This window comes from Castor canadensis, chromosome 12 (genome assembly GCF_047511655.1).
Source record: "Castor canadensis chromosome 12, mCasCan1.hap1v2, whole genome shotgun sequence".
Classification (NCBI taxonomy): domain Eukaryota; kingdom Metazoa; phylum Chordata; class Mammalia; order Rodentia; family Castoridae; genus Castor; species Castor canadensis.
The window spans coordinates 27749549-27770191 of NC_133397.1; the positions used below are offsets into that span (position 1 = coordinate 27749549).

At 37.9% G+C, this 20643-nt stretch overlaps 1 protein-coding gene across 2 annotated transcripts in view; it reads left to right on the forward strand.

Moving 5' to 3' along the window:
* Ttc27 (tetratricopeptide repeat domain 27) overlaps positions 1–20643 on the forward strand; it is a 188517-nt gene that overhangs the window by 160217 nt on the left and 7657 nt on the right. For both annotated transcript variants that reach the window (XM_074049473.1, XM_074049472.1), the window contains 2 exons: positions 12846–13043; positions 14295–14406. In XM_074049473.1, coding sequence (XP_073905574.1) covers positions 12846–13043; positions 14295–14406 — 310 coding nt within the window. The remainder of the gene's footprint in view (positions 1–12845; positions 13044–14294; positions 14407–20643) is intronic.

A 20643-nucleotide genomic window follows, 5' to 3' on the forward strand; every position in this document is an offset into this window, starting at 1 on the left:
TCATACAAATTATCTTCTCTGACCACCATGGAAAGAAGTTACAAATCAATAACAAATAAAACTAGAAAATTCACAAAAGTGTGGAAATTAAAACAGCACACTCTTAAATAGTCAGTTGGTTAAAGAAGAAATCATAGGATAAATTAGAAAATACTTAGAGACAATTGAAAAATGAAAACACAACTTAGGGAACATAACGGAAAGTGAACATGTTTATACTGAAACACAAGAAAGATTCTAAGTCAACAACCTAAAGTTTATAATTTAAGGAATTAGAAAAAGAAGAAATGAAACCCAAAGCTAGCAGAAGGAAGGAAATATTAAAGATTAGAGTAGAGGTAAATGAAAGAGAATAGAAAAACAATGAGAAAAGTCAGTAAAATTAAAAGTTGTTTTTTAAAAAAATAACAAAACTGATAGATGAAGTAAGAAAAATAGAAAACTCAAATTATTGAAATCAGTGAAACACAACCAAAAATTTTTTCTCTTAAGATCAAGGATTCCTGCTTTCTCTATTTAACACCATCTTAGAAGTTCTAGTCAAAGCAAGAACAAAAAATAAAAGGCACCCAGATTGGAAGGGAAGAAATGAAATTATCTGTTTGCTATATTATGATCTTATCTTCAGAAAATCTTAGGTTCCACAAAAGATGTTAGAACTAATAAGGGAATTCGGCAGAGAAACAGATTACAAAGTCAGCACACAAAAATCAGCTGTATTTCTATATACTCAAAATAATCTAAACAGGAAATTGTGAAAACAATTCCATTTATAATAGCATCCAAAAGAATAAAATATTTGTTAACCAAGGAAGTGAAAGACTTGCACAGTTAAACTATAAGACATTGCTGAAAGAAATTAAAGCTGATAAAAATGTGTAGAAACATAACCTATGTTTGTGGATTGGAAGACTTAATATTTTAAGGTGTCAGTATTGCACAAGTGATCTGCAGACCTATCAAAACTCCAATACAGTTTTTGTAGAAATAGGAAAACCTACATTAAAATTCATCTGAAATCTCAAAGGATCTCACATAGTCAAAACAATATTGAAAAAGAACAAAGCTGGAGAACTTACACTTCCTGATTTCAAAACTTACCATAAAGCTACAGTAATCTAAGCAGTATGGTTACTGGCTTGAAGACAAACATGCAGTAGATTTGAGTAGAGAACCCAGGAATAAACCCTTGCGTATATAGTCAAATGATTTTGATAAGTGTGCCAAGACCATTCAATGGGGGAAAAGACAGTCATTTCAGCAAATGGTGCTGAGAAAACTGGATATACATATGCAAAAGAATAAAGTTAGATCTTATCGAACACCATGTACAAAAATCAACTTAGAATGGGTTAAAGACCTAAATGTTAAGAGCTAAAAGTATGAAATTCTTAGAAGGAAACACAGGGCAAAAGCTTTACGACATTGGATTTGGTACTATTTTCTTGCATATTATACCAAATATATAGGCAACAAAACAAAAAAACAGACAAATTGGATTTCATCAAAGTTAAAAAATTTTATACAGCAAAAGACACTATGAACAATGAAAAGGCAACTCAGAGTGGGAAAAATATTTGCAAGTCATTTATCTGATAAGGGATTACTAGCCAGAGTATATAGAGAACTATACAGATTCTAAGAACAGTAACAAAACTCAAACAACCCAGTTAAAAAATGGGCAAAGAACTTGAGCAGACATTTCTCCAAAGAAGATAAAGAACAATAAGCATGTGAAAAGATGGTCAATATTACTAATCATTAGGGAAATGCAAATCAAAACTACCTCACATTCATTAGGATAGCTACTGTCAAATAAATAAACAATATTATTCACAATAACTAAAACATGGAAGCAACCCACTGCCCATCGGTCCATTGGTATATGGATAGGCAAAATGTGGTATACACATTTAGTGGAATGTTCATCTTTACCAAGAAAGGAAATTCTGACATATGTTGCAACATGAATGAGCTTTGAGGACATTATACTGTGAAATGAGCCAGTTACAAAAAAGGCAAATCTATATGATTCCACTTATATGATTACCTATAAGGTTCCTCTATAGAGATTAGAATTGGAGACACAGGAAAGAATGTTGGTTGCGGCTGAGGAGAGGAGTAGCAGGGAGTTATTGTCTAATGGAGTAGAGTCTCAGTTTTACAAGATGAAAGGAGTTAGGGAGATGGTGATGGTTGCACAAGCTTATCAAATGTATTTAATACAACTTGACACTTAAAAATGATTAGGAGTGTAAGTTATGTGTTACATGTATTTTATTACAATAAAAATTGGAAAAGAAATCTAAGCATCCAGGCTTATAATTTTTATTTATTTTACGATATACCAGATGAACTCCAAATGGACTAAATATATGCCAATTTTTTTTAATCTCATAGAAGAGTTAGGAATAGGAATGGATGCTTACCAAAGTTCTTGAACTCTCTCTAAAGCAGTAGATGAAAACTGGAAGGAATTTTTATGACCACATTAAAAAAATATGTGATGAAATATTTGTATCAAATAGGAAAGGCAAAAAGCTAATAATATTCCTATTATATAAAGAGTTAACATCTGCTACAGGAATGAAATGGAACTGTATGGAGAATTCAAGAATAGATTCAAGTAGGTTTGAGAATTTACTACATAATAATGACGGCATTTTGACTGTAGGATAAAAATAGAGTATCCAATATGTGTAAAATAGTTGGCTTTTTAGGACCAGAAGCTAAAGCCCCACTTCACTCCTTAAACTGAAATAAATTCAGATGGGTAAAACATATAAATTGGAATTCCTTGTGGGTAAGAGCATAGGTGCTGGAGTTAGATTGCCTGGGTTTGTACAACTCCCCCCTCCCCCCCATCCCCCTAGTCACTAATTGTGTGACTTTGAGCAGGTTACTTAACCACTTTTTGCCTCAGTTTCATAGAACAGGGATGATGATGGTACCTGCTTCACAGGACTGTTGTGAGTATTAAATGAGTTAATATATGCACAGGACTTGGTACAGTCCTGCCACATACAAGTGCTATTTAAATGTGGCTGCTATCAGTATCATCACTGAAGAAGTGAAACCATGAAAGCACTAGGAAAGTATGGTAAATTTTTTTATGAGCTTGGGATGGAGGAAACATGTTTTATTAAGAAACAAAAGCCATTCTACATTAAGGAGAAGATGAAGAGATTTGGTATTTAAAATATCTACATGTGGGGAAATGATGACTTCTGACTAGTAAGTGAGATACTGGAGATGACCAGCTGTAGAAGGGACAGGCTGTGAGAGTGAGATGTTTTGTTTTGTGCTTTCTGCACTGAAACCAGATGATTACTAGAAGCTATGAGAGTGCCCTGGGAAGAGTTTGCTTCAGTGATTTAAATGATGTATTGGTCTTTGTACATATTGGGTATGTATTAGCTTCCTAGGGCCACTGTAACAAGTCACCATAAACTTAGTGTCTTAAAACAACAGAAGTATATTCTCTTCATTCAGTTTTGGAGGCCAGAAATCCAGAACTGGTGACTCACCATGTTCTTCTAGGGACTTGGTGGGGAAAAATCCTTCCCTGATTCTTCCAGCTTCTAATGGCCTCTGTCTTCACTTTTTTTCCTTACGTGTCTCTGTGTTCTCACCTCTTATAAAGAAGAAGTCATTGGAATGACCTCCAGCTCTAGTCACTGGATATAGGGCCCACCCTTGTCCAATATAATCTCACCTTTATAATTACATTCTGCAAAGACCCTGTTTCCAAATAAAGTCATGTTCTGAGGTTCTAGATAGATGTTAATTATTTTGGGGGTGGGTACTAGTCAACTCACCACAACTTTCACACTCCTTTTAGGGAGAAAACAACTATAGGCTGGCTTTAAGAATAGTGATATTGATAAAGATAGGGAAGTGAATCCAACACCTCATTGTGAGCTGTCATTGGCAGCAGAGGTGACATGCACAGAGTGCACCTAGGGAAGGAGAGAGACCTCAACTAATTCTGCTAAGGTCTTAGTGTTAGCAGACAGTACCAGAGGTTTAGATGTCTAGGAATTTAAAAAAAAAAAGATACTAAGAATAGGGAGGGTTGGGTGTGACTCAGCGGTAGATCAGTCGTGCACTAACGGTTTGGTGAGGCCCTGGGTTCAGTCCCCAGCACCACTAATAAAAGGAGAGGGGAGTTGAGAGAAAACTAATGAAGGTTTTCAGAGAGAGAGAGACTTATATTTGGTTATATGCAATATTGTGAGCTAAGACTGGAATCCCAGGCCATGATGGATAAATTGCAATTTCTATTCAGAAATTACCCTGAAATACGAACTAGGGAAGTGGCTCAAATGGTAGAGCACTTGCCTGAAAATGTGAAGTCCTGTGTTCAGTCCCCAGTACTAAAAAAAAAAAAAAGGAAGGAAATTTGTGTATGTGGATATCTACTATTCTGGGAAGAGGGTTGGGAACCCTCATTTAGATCCACAAGGGGTCAAGACTGCGAGAGAACTGTTCACAGGCTAAAGAATCATCTTTGGAGTATACTGTTAGTCTTAGTTTTGAGATGAAAAGGCAAATGTGCCTTTCCTTATCATTACCATGGATTAACATTTACCTCTATAACTTGTTACAGTACAAATGAGAAAATGTTGCTGGATGCATTTACTTTTGCCTTTGTTTTCGAAAGTTATCAGTGTTTTCAAAGTGTATAAATAATTAAACCACAAAAGCAAAAAAACAGAACTGTCACTCGGCTGCTCCCTGCAGTTACAGCCCCTTTCTTTGCTGCTGTTGGTTGCCAGCTGCTCACAAGAGGCTTCCACCCACCACCTTGAGAACACATGCCATTTAAGCTTTATCACCTCCTGTCTACAGAAGGTGCAGCCAGCAATCGTCTGTTGTGGATAGTGGCCGACCCCAGCTTACTCAGCCTGTCAGCTTTATTGAGTGCCGTTGGGGTCTCCTTCTTGAACCCTGTCTTCACTTGGCTTCTAGAATTTCATACATCTTACCTCACCAGCTCCTGCTTCCTGACCTCTCTGCAAACTTACCTCATCTCTCCTTCTACAACTGTGAGAGGCGCTCCAAGCTGAGACCTCACACTTTTTCTTCTCTGTGTATAAGGCTACCCAGGGGGTCTCATTCATTCCTTTGCTTTTCTTTCTTACCTTCCTGAAGATATGTATTGTGAAACAAGCTGAAGTTTTCCTGCACCCGATCCTTTAATTCTTTTCCACATGGGCTGTTCAATTTGTGTATTTAGGATGGATACTCCTCTGGGGTGTCTTTTTTTCCTGGTGCCTCATACTTCCCTTGTGTCATTGGCAGTTCTGTTGGTACTGTGTACTTGGTGGGAGAGCCTAAAGCCCAGGACCTAACTCAGGCTCTTCCTGGTGAGTTGGTTACACTTTCATACCACACTGAGTGGTTTGACCCCTCAGAAAGCTTCCCTTCCCTCTGTGGGCACCACTTCTCCCCATGCCCATCCTGCACGGTCAACTGACCTCAGCACATGGAGGGCAGGGGGAACCAGGCCACCTAAGCCTCTGCTTCCTGCTTCCCACCCTGGCCAGGTCCTCTGCCTTGATGTGCCACATGGCCCATGGGCTTGCACTGGACTGGTACAACCATGTCTCAGTTTAGCCATGGTATACATAGCAGAGAGAGTGGTTTATGGGAGAAGAAGGGCCCTGCCCAAACACTTTTCTTTCTCCAGTGGTCTGTGAACCTTGGCACCCAGTGTCTCCCACCCTGGGCTGCTTTTCCACCTTATCAGGACCTATCCAGCTTGTCTTGCCAGGGATCCCCATGTGTTAATGTCACTTTCTGGGATATATCATCTTTGTGTGGTAGGGGGGGCGGTGAAACAGGATCTCATTATGTAGCCCAGGCTGTCCTGGAACTCCCTTACCTTTTGCCTTAGCCTCCCAGTCTGCGTCAACCTCCCAAGTGCTGGGATTACAGGCATGCACCACCACACTTGGCTAAATCTTTCTTTTTCAAACAGTGTACAGGATGGGCTTCAGAAGAAGGAACTAACAGTATGTGTTAGTTTATAATGAACAATGAAACTGTTTTCACATAGGGGAAAAATTGAGTTCAGTGCATTTTAAGGAAAAAATTTGAATTTTTTGGAAAGGAAATATATTTAGTTCATAAGCATTTGGCAATGTTTAAGGAAATGGAAAGGTTTAATTTCACTAATAATGAAAGAATAATAATATTATGGTTCATAATATTAGCTGCCATAATATACCTTTTGCAGAACAAAATTTCAAAGACTTAAAAAAAGAATACATTCAGTGCTGATAATATGCAGTAAAATGGTGCATTTTTTTTATACTACTGAAGAGCATGTAAGTTGACTTAGCCCTTTTAGAAAGTATCTAATTTATCTCTAGGGTCTTAAAATGTTTATTTTCTTGACTTTGTAATTCTGTTCCTGGAATTCGAACCTAAAGAAAGTTTCAGTATGAGCTGAGCACTGGTGGCTCACGCCTGTAATCCTAGCCAATCAGGAGGCAGAGATCAGGAGGATCAGGGTTCCAGGTCGGGCCTGGGCATATAGTTCACTACACCCTATCTTGAAAATACTCAAAACGAAAAAGGGCTGGTGGAGTGGCTCAAATGGTAAGAGTGGCTGCCTAGCAAGTGTGATGCCCTGAGTTCAAACCTCAGTGCCAAAAAAAAAAAAAAAGCCTCAATGTGAGAAAAATGTTTAGGCACAAAGATATGCACTGACAAGTTGTTTATTACAACCAACAATGCTGACAACATATGGAAGCAGCCAAGACTGTAGAGAAATTGTTAAAAATATGGTCTGTTTACCCAATAGAAAATTTTGAGTCTATTAAAGTGATGTGTTTAAAGATTATATGAAAATTCTATAATGTAATCTAAATGAAAAGGGCATGGTAAGTGGGAAGGAGGGCAAAAGAAGGTAATGGGGGTCAGTGTGAACAGATTACAGCATATGCATATAGGAAAGTGTCATGATGAAATTCATTATTTTGTACAATTAATATAAAGGGAAAAGGATAAGAAAAACATTTTACATAGTTCTTATAAAACTTACACATAGTAGAAAGATTAGTAAAAATTCATTTTCATGTTAGTAAGCTTATATTTGGCTGGTGGACCAATGGGAATTTTATTTTCTCTTTTTGTTTTGTGTTAGCCTAATGTCTTAGAGAAGTTTTTAATTAAAAGAAAAAACTACTAAACAAAAAAATCTGCTATTGGTTGAGTCAAGATTTAGCAAAGGACAATAAAATGACAAAAGTTACTAGCATACATATTTCATAGAATAGAAATCTTCTTGTTTGTTTAGTTTTATTTTTTGAGACAAGGTCTCTATGTATTCCAGGCTGGCCTCAAACTCTCTTTGCTGCCTACAATACCAGCCTTCCAAGTGCTGGTATTGTAGGGGTACGCCACCTCACCCTGGAAAAATCTGTCCATAATAAAAGAACGTATTGGGAACTAAGAAGTAGTAGAGAAGTAGGGAGCTGTGTTTTATAAATTGAAGTAGCAAATGTTTAAGAGCAAGATCCAGGACTTGGATTGTGAGTTCAAGTGTAAGCCCACCTTCCCATGGTGTGTGACCCTGGAGAAGTTAATCTGTAGAATGCACATTCCAATAGCACATTTGTCATAGCATTGTTGTGAACACATTCATTGAGTGCCTGGCACATGGGAACATATATAGTATGTTATATAGTAAGCGTTACATTTGCCATTGCCGTTATCATCACCTCATCGTCCTCACCAAAGCCTTAGAGTGAAATGTGACTAGTGGTCAAAACCCAACTCTAGGACTCACTTGCTGTGCGACCTTGAGAAAGTTTATTTTTCCTCTGCAAGCCTCAGTTTTCTTACTTGTAAAGTGGGAATAATAAGTCATCTGCTTCCTAGTTATTGTGAGATCAGTTAGGTTACGTGCATAGTGCATAATGAATGCTCAAACAGAAGTGGTAGGGAGGCCTTCAGGGTGATTTCATACTTGTGGGTTCTGCTTTTCTTTAGGCCTGTTTTGAGCCATAAAGAAACAGAAGTGAACAGAAGGGGGGAAAGAGTGAGTAAGCCAATGACAAGGGCTTTCCCACCTACTTATGTCAGAGTAAGGTAGAGAATCAATGATGATCGTAATAGATACAGGTTTATATTGCTTTATAGTTTTCAAAGCACATACTTGTTCTGTGATGTAGCAGACAGAAAAACTGTCCTCATTATTGTTACTTACCAACTTCCCAGTCACTTCTCCATACTCATGGTGTACTTGAGCAACAGATGGTATCTATCTTCCATTTACTCTGAATATTGCCATTTTTGGATACTTGATATTTTAGGTACACATCTCATACTTTAGTTCTTTGCCCTCTCTTCGTTTCTTATGAGCAACCCATTTCTGTGAGCTCTTGTTTCCCTAGGAATTATTCCATTTCTTAAACTTCAGTAGTGTACTCTTCAGCCGCTTATTACGTATTAATTATAGTGTTGGCTAGTTACTGATGGGTTAAATATCATAACACCATACCCATAATAATGGATAAGAACATTCCCTTGTTTTGAATTTGTTTTCACTTTTGATGAGACAAAGAGTGGAGTGCTGATAAATTTGTAGACTGTCCAAATAGAAATTATACTCAATGATTCATTTAATCAAGGAAATACTATTATAACATTTTTTGTTCTTTTTAAGCCACAAATATGTATTCTTTAAAAAATAAAAGCTAAATATGTGTTGCTGTTGTTGCTTTTATAGTCAGTGTGGATAACCAGACTAATGAAAATCATGTGTTAGCCAGTAATTATAAAATTACTGTAATGGCTTTTAAAATAATTCTGTTACCACTCTGAGACCACTTTGTGAGCTTGAATATTAGCTCCATTTATTATTTGTTAATGCACTTAAATAACTTTATTTTTTCTTCAGTTTATGGAGTTTTCTTAATTGCAGGGAATCATTTTTAAATTAACTTTATTGAAATACAATAGACACACAAAAGTTTCTGTGATGATTAACGTAGAAATTTTCACAAGGAGAACACACCTGTGTAGCCAGTGTCAGACATGAGCCAGAGCGTCATCAGCACCCCTCACCCGTCTCTTCTGTCACTACCACACACCGCATAGACCAAGGGTAATCACCATTTGAGGACATAATTTTCAAGTAAAGTATAAGAAATGAGTATTTGTGTATGCCATTATTTTTGTTTTATCTTTGCCAGTCTTTGTGCTTATTTTTGCTTTTTCTCTATTTTTAACTTTTTTTATTTTATTAAAATGACACAGGTATATGATTTTACAAATTAAGCAGCAAAAAAAAGAACTAATTACAAAATACAGCAATTTCCTCTCTACCCCTCCATACTCCTCAATATCCTTCTTCCCAAGGGGAGAAATCCTTTTAGTATCCCTCCTCTTGTACATTTACATGTTTCATATTAGTACTTATATACTGCTAATTTTTATTAACCAAAACTAATAATAATTAATATTAATGTTGACTTTTCATTATAGTAAATGAGAACTCTCTTATACCTTCTTCCAAATATATTTACATTAAAATTTTATTTAAACAAATAGTCTCTGTTAGCATTATATGCTTATGCAAATGATATTCAAAATGAGTATAATAGGTTACTGTGATTATAGGTTGGTTTTGTTTTTGTGACAGGCTGACCTTGAACTCGTGATTGGCCTGCCTCAGCCTATAGAGTACTGGAATTACAGACATGTGCCCAGCTTTAGGTTTTTTTGCTCTTAGTTTTTTCATGATGTCAATAATTGACTTGTTTTTCATGTGTCTCTCTTTCTTTGTGAACTTCTTGTCTAAAATCATGATCTCTCCTACCATCCTTGTTCTGGCAGTGGCTCTGGGTACAGTTACTAACCCTTGTCATTACCAAATGCAGTGGAATCTTCTAGTCCTGTTATTTTCTAGATGTAATCTCCATATGATTTTCTCCTTTCTTGGATTCCATGATATCACTTTCCCCCACATTTCCAGACACTCCTTTTTAGCCTCATTAGTAGGTCCTGTTCATTTGCCCTCCTGTCAGATGTTGTGTTCCTTAAGATTCTATCCTCAGCCTTATTCTTACCCAACATGGTCTCTGAGTAGCAAATGGTGTGGCCACAAATGACTCTCGTCATCTATTCTCCCAATAAAGAATTCTTCTAAGCCCTAGATCCGGCTGTTTAACTGGTGGTATCCCTTTTCACCCTCACCCTCACTTTTTGTGATATCTGTATGCGAATTGGGTGGAACCCATTCTGTATCTACAGTTCCCTCCCTGTCCCTCCAGCACAAACTTCACCTCCTTACAGCTCCCTTCACACAACCCTAACACACACACACACACACAGACTCACACATACAGGTACCTACACATCACCAACTTACTCCCTTTCAAACACTACAGCTCTCTATTTTTAGTGGTAAGAAGATCACAGACTTTCTCCCATTGTCTTAAGTAGGTTAAAATGAGGGGATGAAATCTTGGGCCAACTGTGGGATCCCAGAAGCAGCAAAATATATTACTAATATAATGTGCTTCATTTGTATGTGTTAGTTGCTGTTTTTATAGAACATCCCTTTCAAAACATGTTAATGTTTGAAATGCTTAAAAATGATCATGTAAAACAAGTAGTGCAATTCCTACTGTTTCCTCTGCATGGTTGCTTTCAGATTTAGAACAACAAATGGGCTTGTGATAATTTTGTTACTTTTAACTTAAAATTACACATGTAGAATTGTAATGTGAATTTACAGGCTGAGATAATATTACTTTGTTCAAACAAGAAAGGAACGCATCATTGAATATTCTCCTGTCCACTTTTATTACTGTATAAAATTAGGACCATGAGTCTGATCTCACATTCCTACATTGACATTTGTTTCAGAGGAGTGTCAGTTGCGCAGCCACATATCACACATGTATCAGAATGTTTTAGAGGAGACAGAGGAAGGTAACACATTGGTTGCATTTTTCTTAGCAACATTTTCTGAAAGAGGTGTATTTCTTTCAGAGACAAGTATTTATTCAGTTCTAGGTGCCAGGCATGATGTTAGACACTAGTGATACCAAATGTTGAAATGTGATCTTCTCCTTTATTCAGGGCACGAATAAAGACGTGGGTACCTGTTTGTTGGGACCTTGCCCTCTAGGTATGGTCTTCAGGCCATCAACATTAGCAACAACTGTGACTTGTTAGCAAGATAGCATTCCATTTCCCCAGCATGGATCAGCACCTCTGCCCAGGATTTTGCATTTCTAACAGATTCCCAGGTGATGCCAGTGCTGGTGGTTCATGGACCACACTGGGTAGCAAAGTCTTAGAGTTCTCTTTAAGCTGCTCTTTTGATGGATCCGGAAGTCTTTGCTCTCTCTAAGGATAGAAAGATGAAGGATTCATTTTCTGTGCCTCTGTGGAGCTGCCTTTAGATACATAGCCTAATGTAGATAGATGTGACACATGTGTTTGGTCATAACAGTATAACCTGCTGTGGGGCTCAGTTTAGTCCATTCACCACCATTTAAGCACCTGAAATAGAATGTGAAAGCAAGATAGCTAATCAGTTGCTAAATGACAGGATGAACTGGGATAAAGAGAAGAGATACTTAGGCCTGCACGCCTAACAGCAGTACATTAGCAATTTATTATTCAATAATTAGGGAGAGCCAGTACCTTTTAAAGTAGAATTTTGTCACAGCAGTGCAGGTGGAAGTTTATGAAGCCTGAACCAAAGGAGAGACTGGATTTAGGACTCATAAGGAATGTTGAATCCAATCAGTCAGATGTGGCAGAAATGGGAGAGAAGAGAATCTAGGTTGATGCTCAGGTTACTGTCTCTGGAAACTGTGAAGACAGGAGACCACAGGATGTGAGATCTGTGTTTCACTCTTGGGCAGGTAGGTATGAAATATTTTTTTGTTAGGATATATTCTTTGTATAGGTGAGAGTCATTGTTAACAATTCCAAATATACAATGTACATTGCACATTGCTTAGATCACCCCCTCCATCTCCCCACCTCCTCCCCACAAATTCTCCCTTCCCACACCTTAAAAAACTAGATAGCATTTGTTGCCCTCAACGCAGAGAAACTAAAGCAGATACTTTAAAGCAACTGAGGCCAATAGAAGGGGACCAGGAACTAGAGAAAAGGTTAGTTCAAGAAGAATTAACTTGGAAGGTAACACATGCACAGGAAATCAATGCGAGTCAACTCCCTGTATAGCTGTCCTTATCTCAACTAGTAAAAACCTTTGGTCCTTCCTATTATTGCTTATACTCTCTCTTCAACAAAATTAGAGATAAGAGCAAAATAGTTTCTGCCAAGTAGCAAGGAGTAAGGGGGGATAAAGGAGGGAGCAGGGCGAGGGGAGAAATGACCTAAACATTGTATGCACATATGAGTTAAAAAAAAAAATTCTCCCTTTCCCACTTAAAGCAATTGCAAGAGGTTTCATCATTCTCTTTAGGTGTGAAATATTCATGGGACTTGCTCAGTAGGTATTTAGGTGCTAGTTCTGGAGTTGCAGAGAGAAACCCAGCTGAAGCTACATGGACATAATCAGAGTAGACTTGGTGATGGTATGGGTCAGGTGTTTCAGAAAGAATGCTCCAAATGAGAGGAGCCCTCCAAGGAGTCCAATAAGGGGCTTCTAGAGAGGCAGTCAGCATGTGAGTCTAGAGAGGGGTTCTGGGTAGCTTGACTATTATTTTTAAAATGTGTAACTATGATACCTGAACAGGTTTCATGGACTTCATTCATTATCAGTGTCATTGGTGATGGTAACAGTAACTCTTGTTATTGTTTGATGTTTTTTAGCTCACTAGTTTCTTCTGTGCATTTTGAAGGTCCTTACAATTCTGGTCAGAGCAGTGGTTAATGAGATGACTGATCGAAGTGGAGATGTCGTCTCTGGCCTCAGAGAAAAGCTGCAGGAGTTATTTGGCAGAGTAACTTCAAGAGTGACCAACGATGGAGAAATCTGGAGGCTGTATGCCCAGGTATATGGAAATGGACAGAGTGAAAAGCCTGATGAGAATGAAAAGGTAAGACCTTCTCCGAAGCTCGTGCCTTTGGTTCAACTGTGTGTAGTAGATCCGGTTTTTTGATGAGTGAAGGAAGGGTTTAATACTGTGAAAGATAAAATTAATATACTTAAATTCAATTTGATTCAGACTTTAACATTAGCACTTTGAGTTGGGGGCAGGTTAAGACTTTCATCTTTTTACTTTTTATGAATTTCTCTGATACTGTTCTTTTCTATTTCCTCCAAAAATGTTTCTGTCCTGCTACTCCTACTGGATCCCCAGCAACTAGCTGGCTCTTGTTTTTTTACTCTACACTCCCTTCTGCAGGCTCATTGCTAAAGACTAAGGTAGACTAGAACAAGGACAGAAAGAGTGTTTAGATCTGAGACACTATGAAAGGGAAAACTAGATAAGGAGATCGGAGCAGAGCTTTCAAAAGTCTAAACATACAGTGCTTTACAAAGGTTGCCCTGCCCCTTTCTCCAAGGGCATAGAAACACTAGTTACACTCCAGTTGTGCCCTCAGCCTCTTATCTTCAAGCCTAAAGGAGCTCCCAGACTTTCCAAGGTTGGAATAATTGTTTTGTGTTTCTTTTCAAAACATCCACAACAAATCAAATGTACTCCTTGCGTGGGTTTGGAATTAGCCACAGTACAGCTAATCTGTGGGATTCTTAGCCGTTGTCTCCTCCCTCAGTCCACACAGCTGGCTTCTACCATGGCCTTTCAGGCCGGAGAACACATATCACATGCACGCATGCACATACTCCTATTTTCTGTTCTTCCATTTCTTCTTGAATTATATACTCTGTTGCAACTATGGAATTAAGAGAACTCTGATCTATAATTTTCCCTCAAGGATTTTCAGGGATATATGAAAGAGTTTTAAACTTCTCGGAGATTATACTCCTGGTAGTAATTCCACAGTTTTCACCAAGTTCATGACTCCTCTAAATGGGTCTCCTAAGCTGATGGCTACAAATGCTGAGGAAATATCTACATTTCTCATAGATTTCCAAGCCTGGCTTTTATGTTTTTCTGGTTACAGGAAAGTGTCTATTCAGATACATCCATTCATTTCTTATAATTATTTATTGCTATTGAGTGTGCATCTCTATCCCTTCTTTGATGAGAATTATAGAGACTCTGCAATATAACACAGATGCTGGTTTTTCAAGTTGGAATTAGTTCCATATGACTTCCAGGAAATAGACTTTGAAATGTGAATTCTACTTGTTATTCTGAATGTTGTTCTTTCTCTTTTCTTAGGCATTCCAGTATCTCTCGAAGGCATACAAGTGTGACACACAGTCCAGTTGTTGGGAGAAGGATATTACATCATTTAAGAAAGTCATTCAAAGAGCCTTAGGACTTGCACATGGTATTTGATACCCATGGCATATTTTAGTGTATTCTTTACTAATAAAGTAGAGTGATAGTCAAAAATAGAACTCCATTATAAATAATTATAGATTACTTCATTATATTAAAATTATTATACTTAATTCAGAAAATATTTGTAGGCCAGTTACTACATGGTAGACACTTTGGAGAATAAGAAGAAATGAAATAAGTGAAAGGGGTTAGAAACCTTTTTAGAGATGTGAAATGCCTTTACAACTGTGAGAAACCTTCACTCTACACAGTCTGTGTTGACTGTTCACTATTAAGGAATCTAACTTTTCTTTAAATCATATTCTTCTTTTTAAAAATAAAGAAATAAAAATATTTTAAAATAAAAATATTTATTAATGGGCTGGGATATAGCTCAATAGTAGAGTACTTACCTAAGCATGGGTAAGGCCCTGGGTCTGATCCCCAGCACTGGAAAAAAAAAATCATAAAAATACATAGATCTCTGGGGTACATGGCATATGCAAAGAGCTATGGCATATGTGAAAGGAATGCAAAATATAATCTAATTCCTATTTTGGGGAAATGCAAAGAGTACAATTTGAAGGAGAGTAACCTTATATATAAAATTGTCTGCTTATTGGGTAAATATAGTCCAGGTAAAGACTGCTTTTAATTATTTTCCTTAATGAAAAAAATACTAGTTGAATTTAGTAATGCATTTTTCTGTTTACATTTGAATATGGGTGTGTGATGACCTGAGAATATAGTTCCAATGAAATAATAAAGCCCCAGTGTTAAGAACTGAGTCACAGGGGCTATAAACCCTATCTTAAAGTCTTCCTCCTACTCTTTGCCTAACTTCTTCCTGCCATTATTAGTGACAGGAGCTAGCAAGAAACAATGGGAAGGGCAGACCTTTGGAATCAGGGACACTAGGGCTCCAGGACCAGCTGTACCATGTGCTTGCTGGGTGACATGGGGTCAATTATGTGACTTCTCTGAGTTTTAGTTAGTTGTAGGTAATTGGGATAAAACCTACCTGTGGTGTTAGGAAGAATAAATTGAATCATTTCAACACTTAGCAAGATTTTTACACACGGTTTACATGTTAATCCCTCACCCTTCTACCCCTACCCTGTTTCTTCTGAAGTAGAATATCTGAGCCATAAGATAAGGACTCAAAACTAAAAAGAGAAATGTGAAGAACAAGGATAAAATTTAACTTGCCTATAGTGAAGTCATAGAGCATTCAGACAGTTTAGAAATGGGCTTGGGAGTTAATAATTCTACTTTTGGCCTTTGATTTCTTTGACCAAAAGGATATAAATACCCAATTTCCTGGACCACCTCGCCATTGGCAGATAAGGTAGACGTGCTGAATCTATGGCTGAGTGTCTGTGTAGAAAGCTTGAAGGAATTCTATCACATCAGTGGAAGGATGTTTCAGGAGTGACTAGAATTCATGGGGCTTTTGCTAGCCTTATGGTGGGTGGGCTTGCAGGGGGATCAGTCCTTTGACCTTCGTGGATATAGTAGTATGGTAGGGGAAACATACACTAAGGTGTATTATGGATATAGTTAGCAGGGTGAGATTTGCTTTGAAGAATTCTTATCTACTTCAGCTTGCCTACTCTAAACATTTCTGTGAACCGCTGTCAAAGCCAAGATATTTTCTGTAATCATCAAGTGCTGGTATTAAACCTGTCAACTATAAATATGAGGACAGAGAAATACTCCAGGAGAAATCTTCATTTTGCAGCTTAAAATTAGTTTTAAACTGTTGTTGGCAGCACTTGGAGAAAAACAAGTATCTGTTCTTTGAAGTTTCACTTGGACTTCAATGGATTATGTGTTGGTGCTCCTCCATTTTAAGCATATTTCAGTGGTGCTCAGCTTTAGCTTCTAATGATACTTAAGATTTATAAAGATGAATTTTAGCCATGTCTTTGTTGCATTTAGATACCAGTGCTCAATCCTTACCCCTTGTTGGTTTGCTGATGTGAGAGTCATCATGCAGGTCAGCAAGCTTGAGGAGACATTGTAGTCCTGCCATAGTATTTGAGACCCATTTGTAACAGCACAGTCATTGTGTGTCCATTCACAGTGTCTAGAGGATATTCTTTACAGTTTCTGTGATGTTGTTTTCTGGGAAAGAGTGAGCTATAAAGCTCCTTTGTTCTATGTCATCTCGGAACTTCTGAAATAATATTTGTGCCTTTTACCTGCCGTTTTCAGGGAAGAGGCACTGCTTTCTTGGATTTTCTGTTGATTTGAAACAATAGGTTATTTCTTTCTCTCCCTCTCTATTTATCTCTGTCTTCATTGCTTTTTGGAAATGAAATTAAGGAAGGAACTAATAGAGTATATGTTTGTCTTTTTGCGCTATTCTCATTTTTCTCAGAATGAAAATAAATGGTTAAGAAAAGAATGACAACTGTTTTGGTATAAGCTACTAGGTATTAAGCAGCTTGAATACCTCTGTCATGGTCGTTACAAGTTTTCTCTAAGAGAAACAGACATCATAATCCTCACTATCTCTGTCAATTGAGCCCTCTGAAAATGAGTTTAACATTGCTAGTTAACATGTATTCTTTCGACCATTAGCTGGGAAGTACCAAAGTCTAATTATTATTCAAAATAGGAACATCAAACCCAATTATTTCTGACCATGAAAAATAGTATTAATTAATGACAAAATTATTCTGCCAGGCACAGGCAGCATCTTCCAATTGATTAGAGTTTGTAATGCAAAAAGAAATCTGTCTACCTTTTACAGTCTATGATCTAGAGCATGAAGTTGACTTCAGTTCTTGCACTGGTTAGTGTACTTTTAAAATAGGATCTTGTTATTGGTCTGTTTGAATTTAGTGAGCATAATTTCAGGAAATAAGAACAAATCAGTGGAAGAGTATCAGGCATATATTTATACGGAACTCTTTAGTTGTTCTCCTAAAGGATTAGCAGCGGGGCCTTCTGCCAGGGTGACTATGCCCCTTCTCGATTTCAAGTTAGGAGTATGAGCTCCCAGAATGCTGGCGGCATAGTGCTCTGTGGTGCGCGCTGTCCTCCCTTTCCTACGCCAAGTGCAGCTCAGGAACCTGGGAGCGTGGTTATGGCCACAGTCCCCAAATGAAGACACATACATTGGTGGGGTCAGTTCTTCCAGAGTGGGCTATAAACTAGGAGGACGGAAATGCAGTGAGCATTGAACTTCACATATCTGCCATGCCACATCCTTGGGTTAGGGTCATCAGCAGCTGTGAGTCCCCATTAGGCCGTTGCTACCATGCAAAGCCACATTGAGATGTGTTGCATCTGTTTTTGTCCTCTCTGGGTACTTTGTTTTAAGTAATAATGCCTCTTCACCTAATTTCATGTGTGTGTGTGTGTGTGTGTGTGTGTGTGTGTGTGTGTGTGTGTGTCCTCTTCCTGGTGATCTATAATTCTCCTTAGCAGTAAACCTCTTTCATAAAGAAGGATAAAGGAGGACTGGGATGTAGCTCAGTAGTAGAGTATTTGCTTAATATGCATAAAACCCTGGGTTCAATCACCAATGCCCCTCCCTGCCCAAAAAAAGATAAAGGGAAGAGTTCTTTTTCTTTCTTTATTCATATGTTCATATCTGCATATATTGTTTGGGTCCTTTCTCCCTCTGTCCCCCTCTCCCTTCCTCTCCCCCCACCCTCCTTGCTTCCAGGCAGAACCTGTTCTGCCCTTTTTTTGTTGAAGAGAAGACATAAGCAATAATAAGAAAGACAAAGCATTTTTGCTAGTTGAGATAAGGATAGATATACAGAGAGATTCCTAGCATTGCTTCCATGCATAAGTGTATTACAACCCGAATTGATTCATCTCTACCAGACCTCTTCACTACTTCCCAGTCACCTTCCCATATTGACCTCTGTCACTTTAAGGTTACTTACTATATTAACTCTCTGCAGTGGGGACATCAAACACGTTCAAATTTTGGGTTTCCTACCTATCCCCATTCCTCCCGTGTGTGCTCTCCCCTTAGCATGTGACCCAAGTCCAACAACATTGCTTCATTTGCCCTAGATCTAAAGTACACATATGAGGGAGAACATACAATTTTTGGTCTTCTGAGCCTGGCTAACCTCACTCAAGATGATGTTCTCCAGTTCCATCCATTTACTTGAGAATGATAAGATTTCATTCTTCTTCATGCTGAGTAAAATTCCATTGTGTATAAATACCACATTTTCTTAATCCATTCATCCATAGTGGAGCACCTTGGCTGTTTCCATAACTTGGCTATTGTGAATAGTGCTGCAATAAACATGGGTGTGCAGGTGCGTCTGGAGTAACCTGAGTCACATTCCTTTGGGTATATCCCCAGGAGTGGGACTGCTGGATCATGTGGTAGATCTATGTTTAGATTTTTAAGAAGCCTCCATATTGTTTTCCAGAGTGATTGTACTAGCTTGCATTCCCACCAGCAGTGTACAAGGGTTCCTTTTTCCCCACATCCTCGCCAACACCTGTTGTTGGTGATGTTTTTGATGATACCTATTCTAACAGGGGTGAGGTGGAATCTTAGTGTGGTTTTGATTTGCATTTCCTTTATAGCCAGAGATGGTGACCATTTTTTCATGTGTTTTTTGGCCAGTTGAATATCTTCTTTTGAAAAAGTTCTAATTAGTTCAGTTGCCCATTTCTTTATTTGTTCATTGATTTTGGGAAAGTTTAGTTTTTTGAGCTCCCTATATATTCTGGTTATCGGTCCTTTGTCTGATGTATAGCTGGCAAATATTTTCTCCCACTCTGTGGGTAGTCTCTTCAGTTTAGAGACCATTTCTTTTGTTGTACAGAAGCTTTTAAATTTTATCTAGTCCCATTTGTCCATCCTTTCTCTTAGTTGCTGAACTGCTGGGATTCTATTGAGGAAGTCCTTGCCTATACTATTGCTTCCAGAGTATTCCCTGCTCTTTCCGTACTAACTTCAGAGTTTTGGGTCTGATATTAAGGTCCTTGATCCATTTTGAGTTGATATTTGTACAGGGTGATAAACATGGATGTAGTTTCAATTTTTTGCAGGCAGATAAACCACTTTTCCCAGCAACATTTGTTGAAGAGGCTGTCTTTTCTTCATCATATGTCTTTGGTGCCTTTGTCAAAAATAAAGCGGGCATAGCTGTGTGGATTTATATCCGGATGCTCTTTTCTGTTCCACTGCTCTTCATGTCTGTTTTTGTGCTAGTACCATGCTGTTTTTATTGCTATTGCTTTGTAATATAGTTTGAAGTCAGGTATTGTGATACCTCCAGCATCACTCTTTTTGCTGAGTATTGCCTTGGCTATTCCCAGTCTCTTGTGTTTCCAAATGAACTTTAAGGTAGATTTTTCAGTCTCTGTGATGAATGTCATTGGGATTTTGATGAGAATTTCGTTAAACACGTAGATTGCTTTTGGTAGTATCGCCATTTTTACTATGTTGATTCTACCGATCCATGAGTACGGAAGATCTTTCCACCTTCTGTAGTCTTCCTTGATCTCTTTCTTTAGGGGTTTGTAGTTCTCCTTGTAGAGGTCATTCATATCCTTTGTTAAGTTTACTCCTAGGTATTTGATTTTTTTTTTGAGGCTATTGTAAGTGGAATTGTTTTCATATATTCTTTTTCAATTTGTTCATTGTTGGTGTATAGAAAAGCTAATGATTTTTGTAAGTTGATTTTGTATCCTGCCACCTTGCTGTAGCTATTTATGGTGTCTAGGAGTTTTTGGGTAGAGTTTTTGGGTCTTTAAGATATAGGATCATGTCGTCTGCAAATGGGGATATTTTGACAGTTTCTTTACCTATTTGTATTCCTTTTATTTCTTATTCTTCCCTAGTTTCTCTGGCTAGGAATTCCAGGACTATGTTGAATAGGAGTGGATATTGTGGGCACCCTTGTCTCGTTCCTGATTTTAGGAGAATGGTTTCAGTTTTTCTGCATTAAGTATGATATTGACTATAGGTTTGTCATATATAGCCTTCATAATGTTGAGGTACATTCCTTCCATTCCTAGTTTTCTTAGAGCTTTTATCATGAAATGGTGTTGGATCTTATCAAAGGCTTTTTCTGCATCTATTGAGATGATCAAATTGTTTTTGTCTTTGCTTCTATTAATATGCTGTATTAAATTTATAGATTTGAGTATGTTGACCCACACCTGCATCCCTGGGATGAAGCTGACTTGGTCATGGTGAATGATCTTTCTGATACATTGTTGGATTCGGTTTGCCATTATTTAATTGAGGATT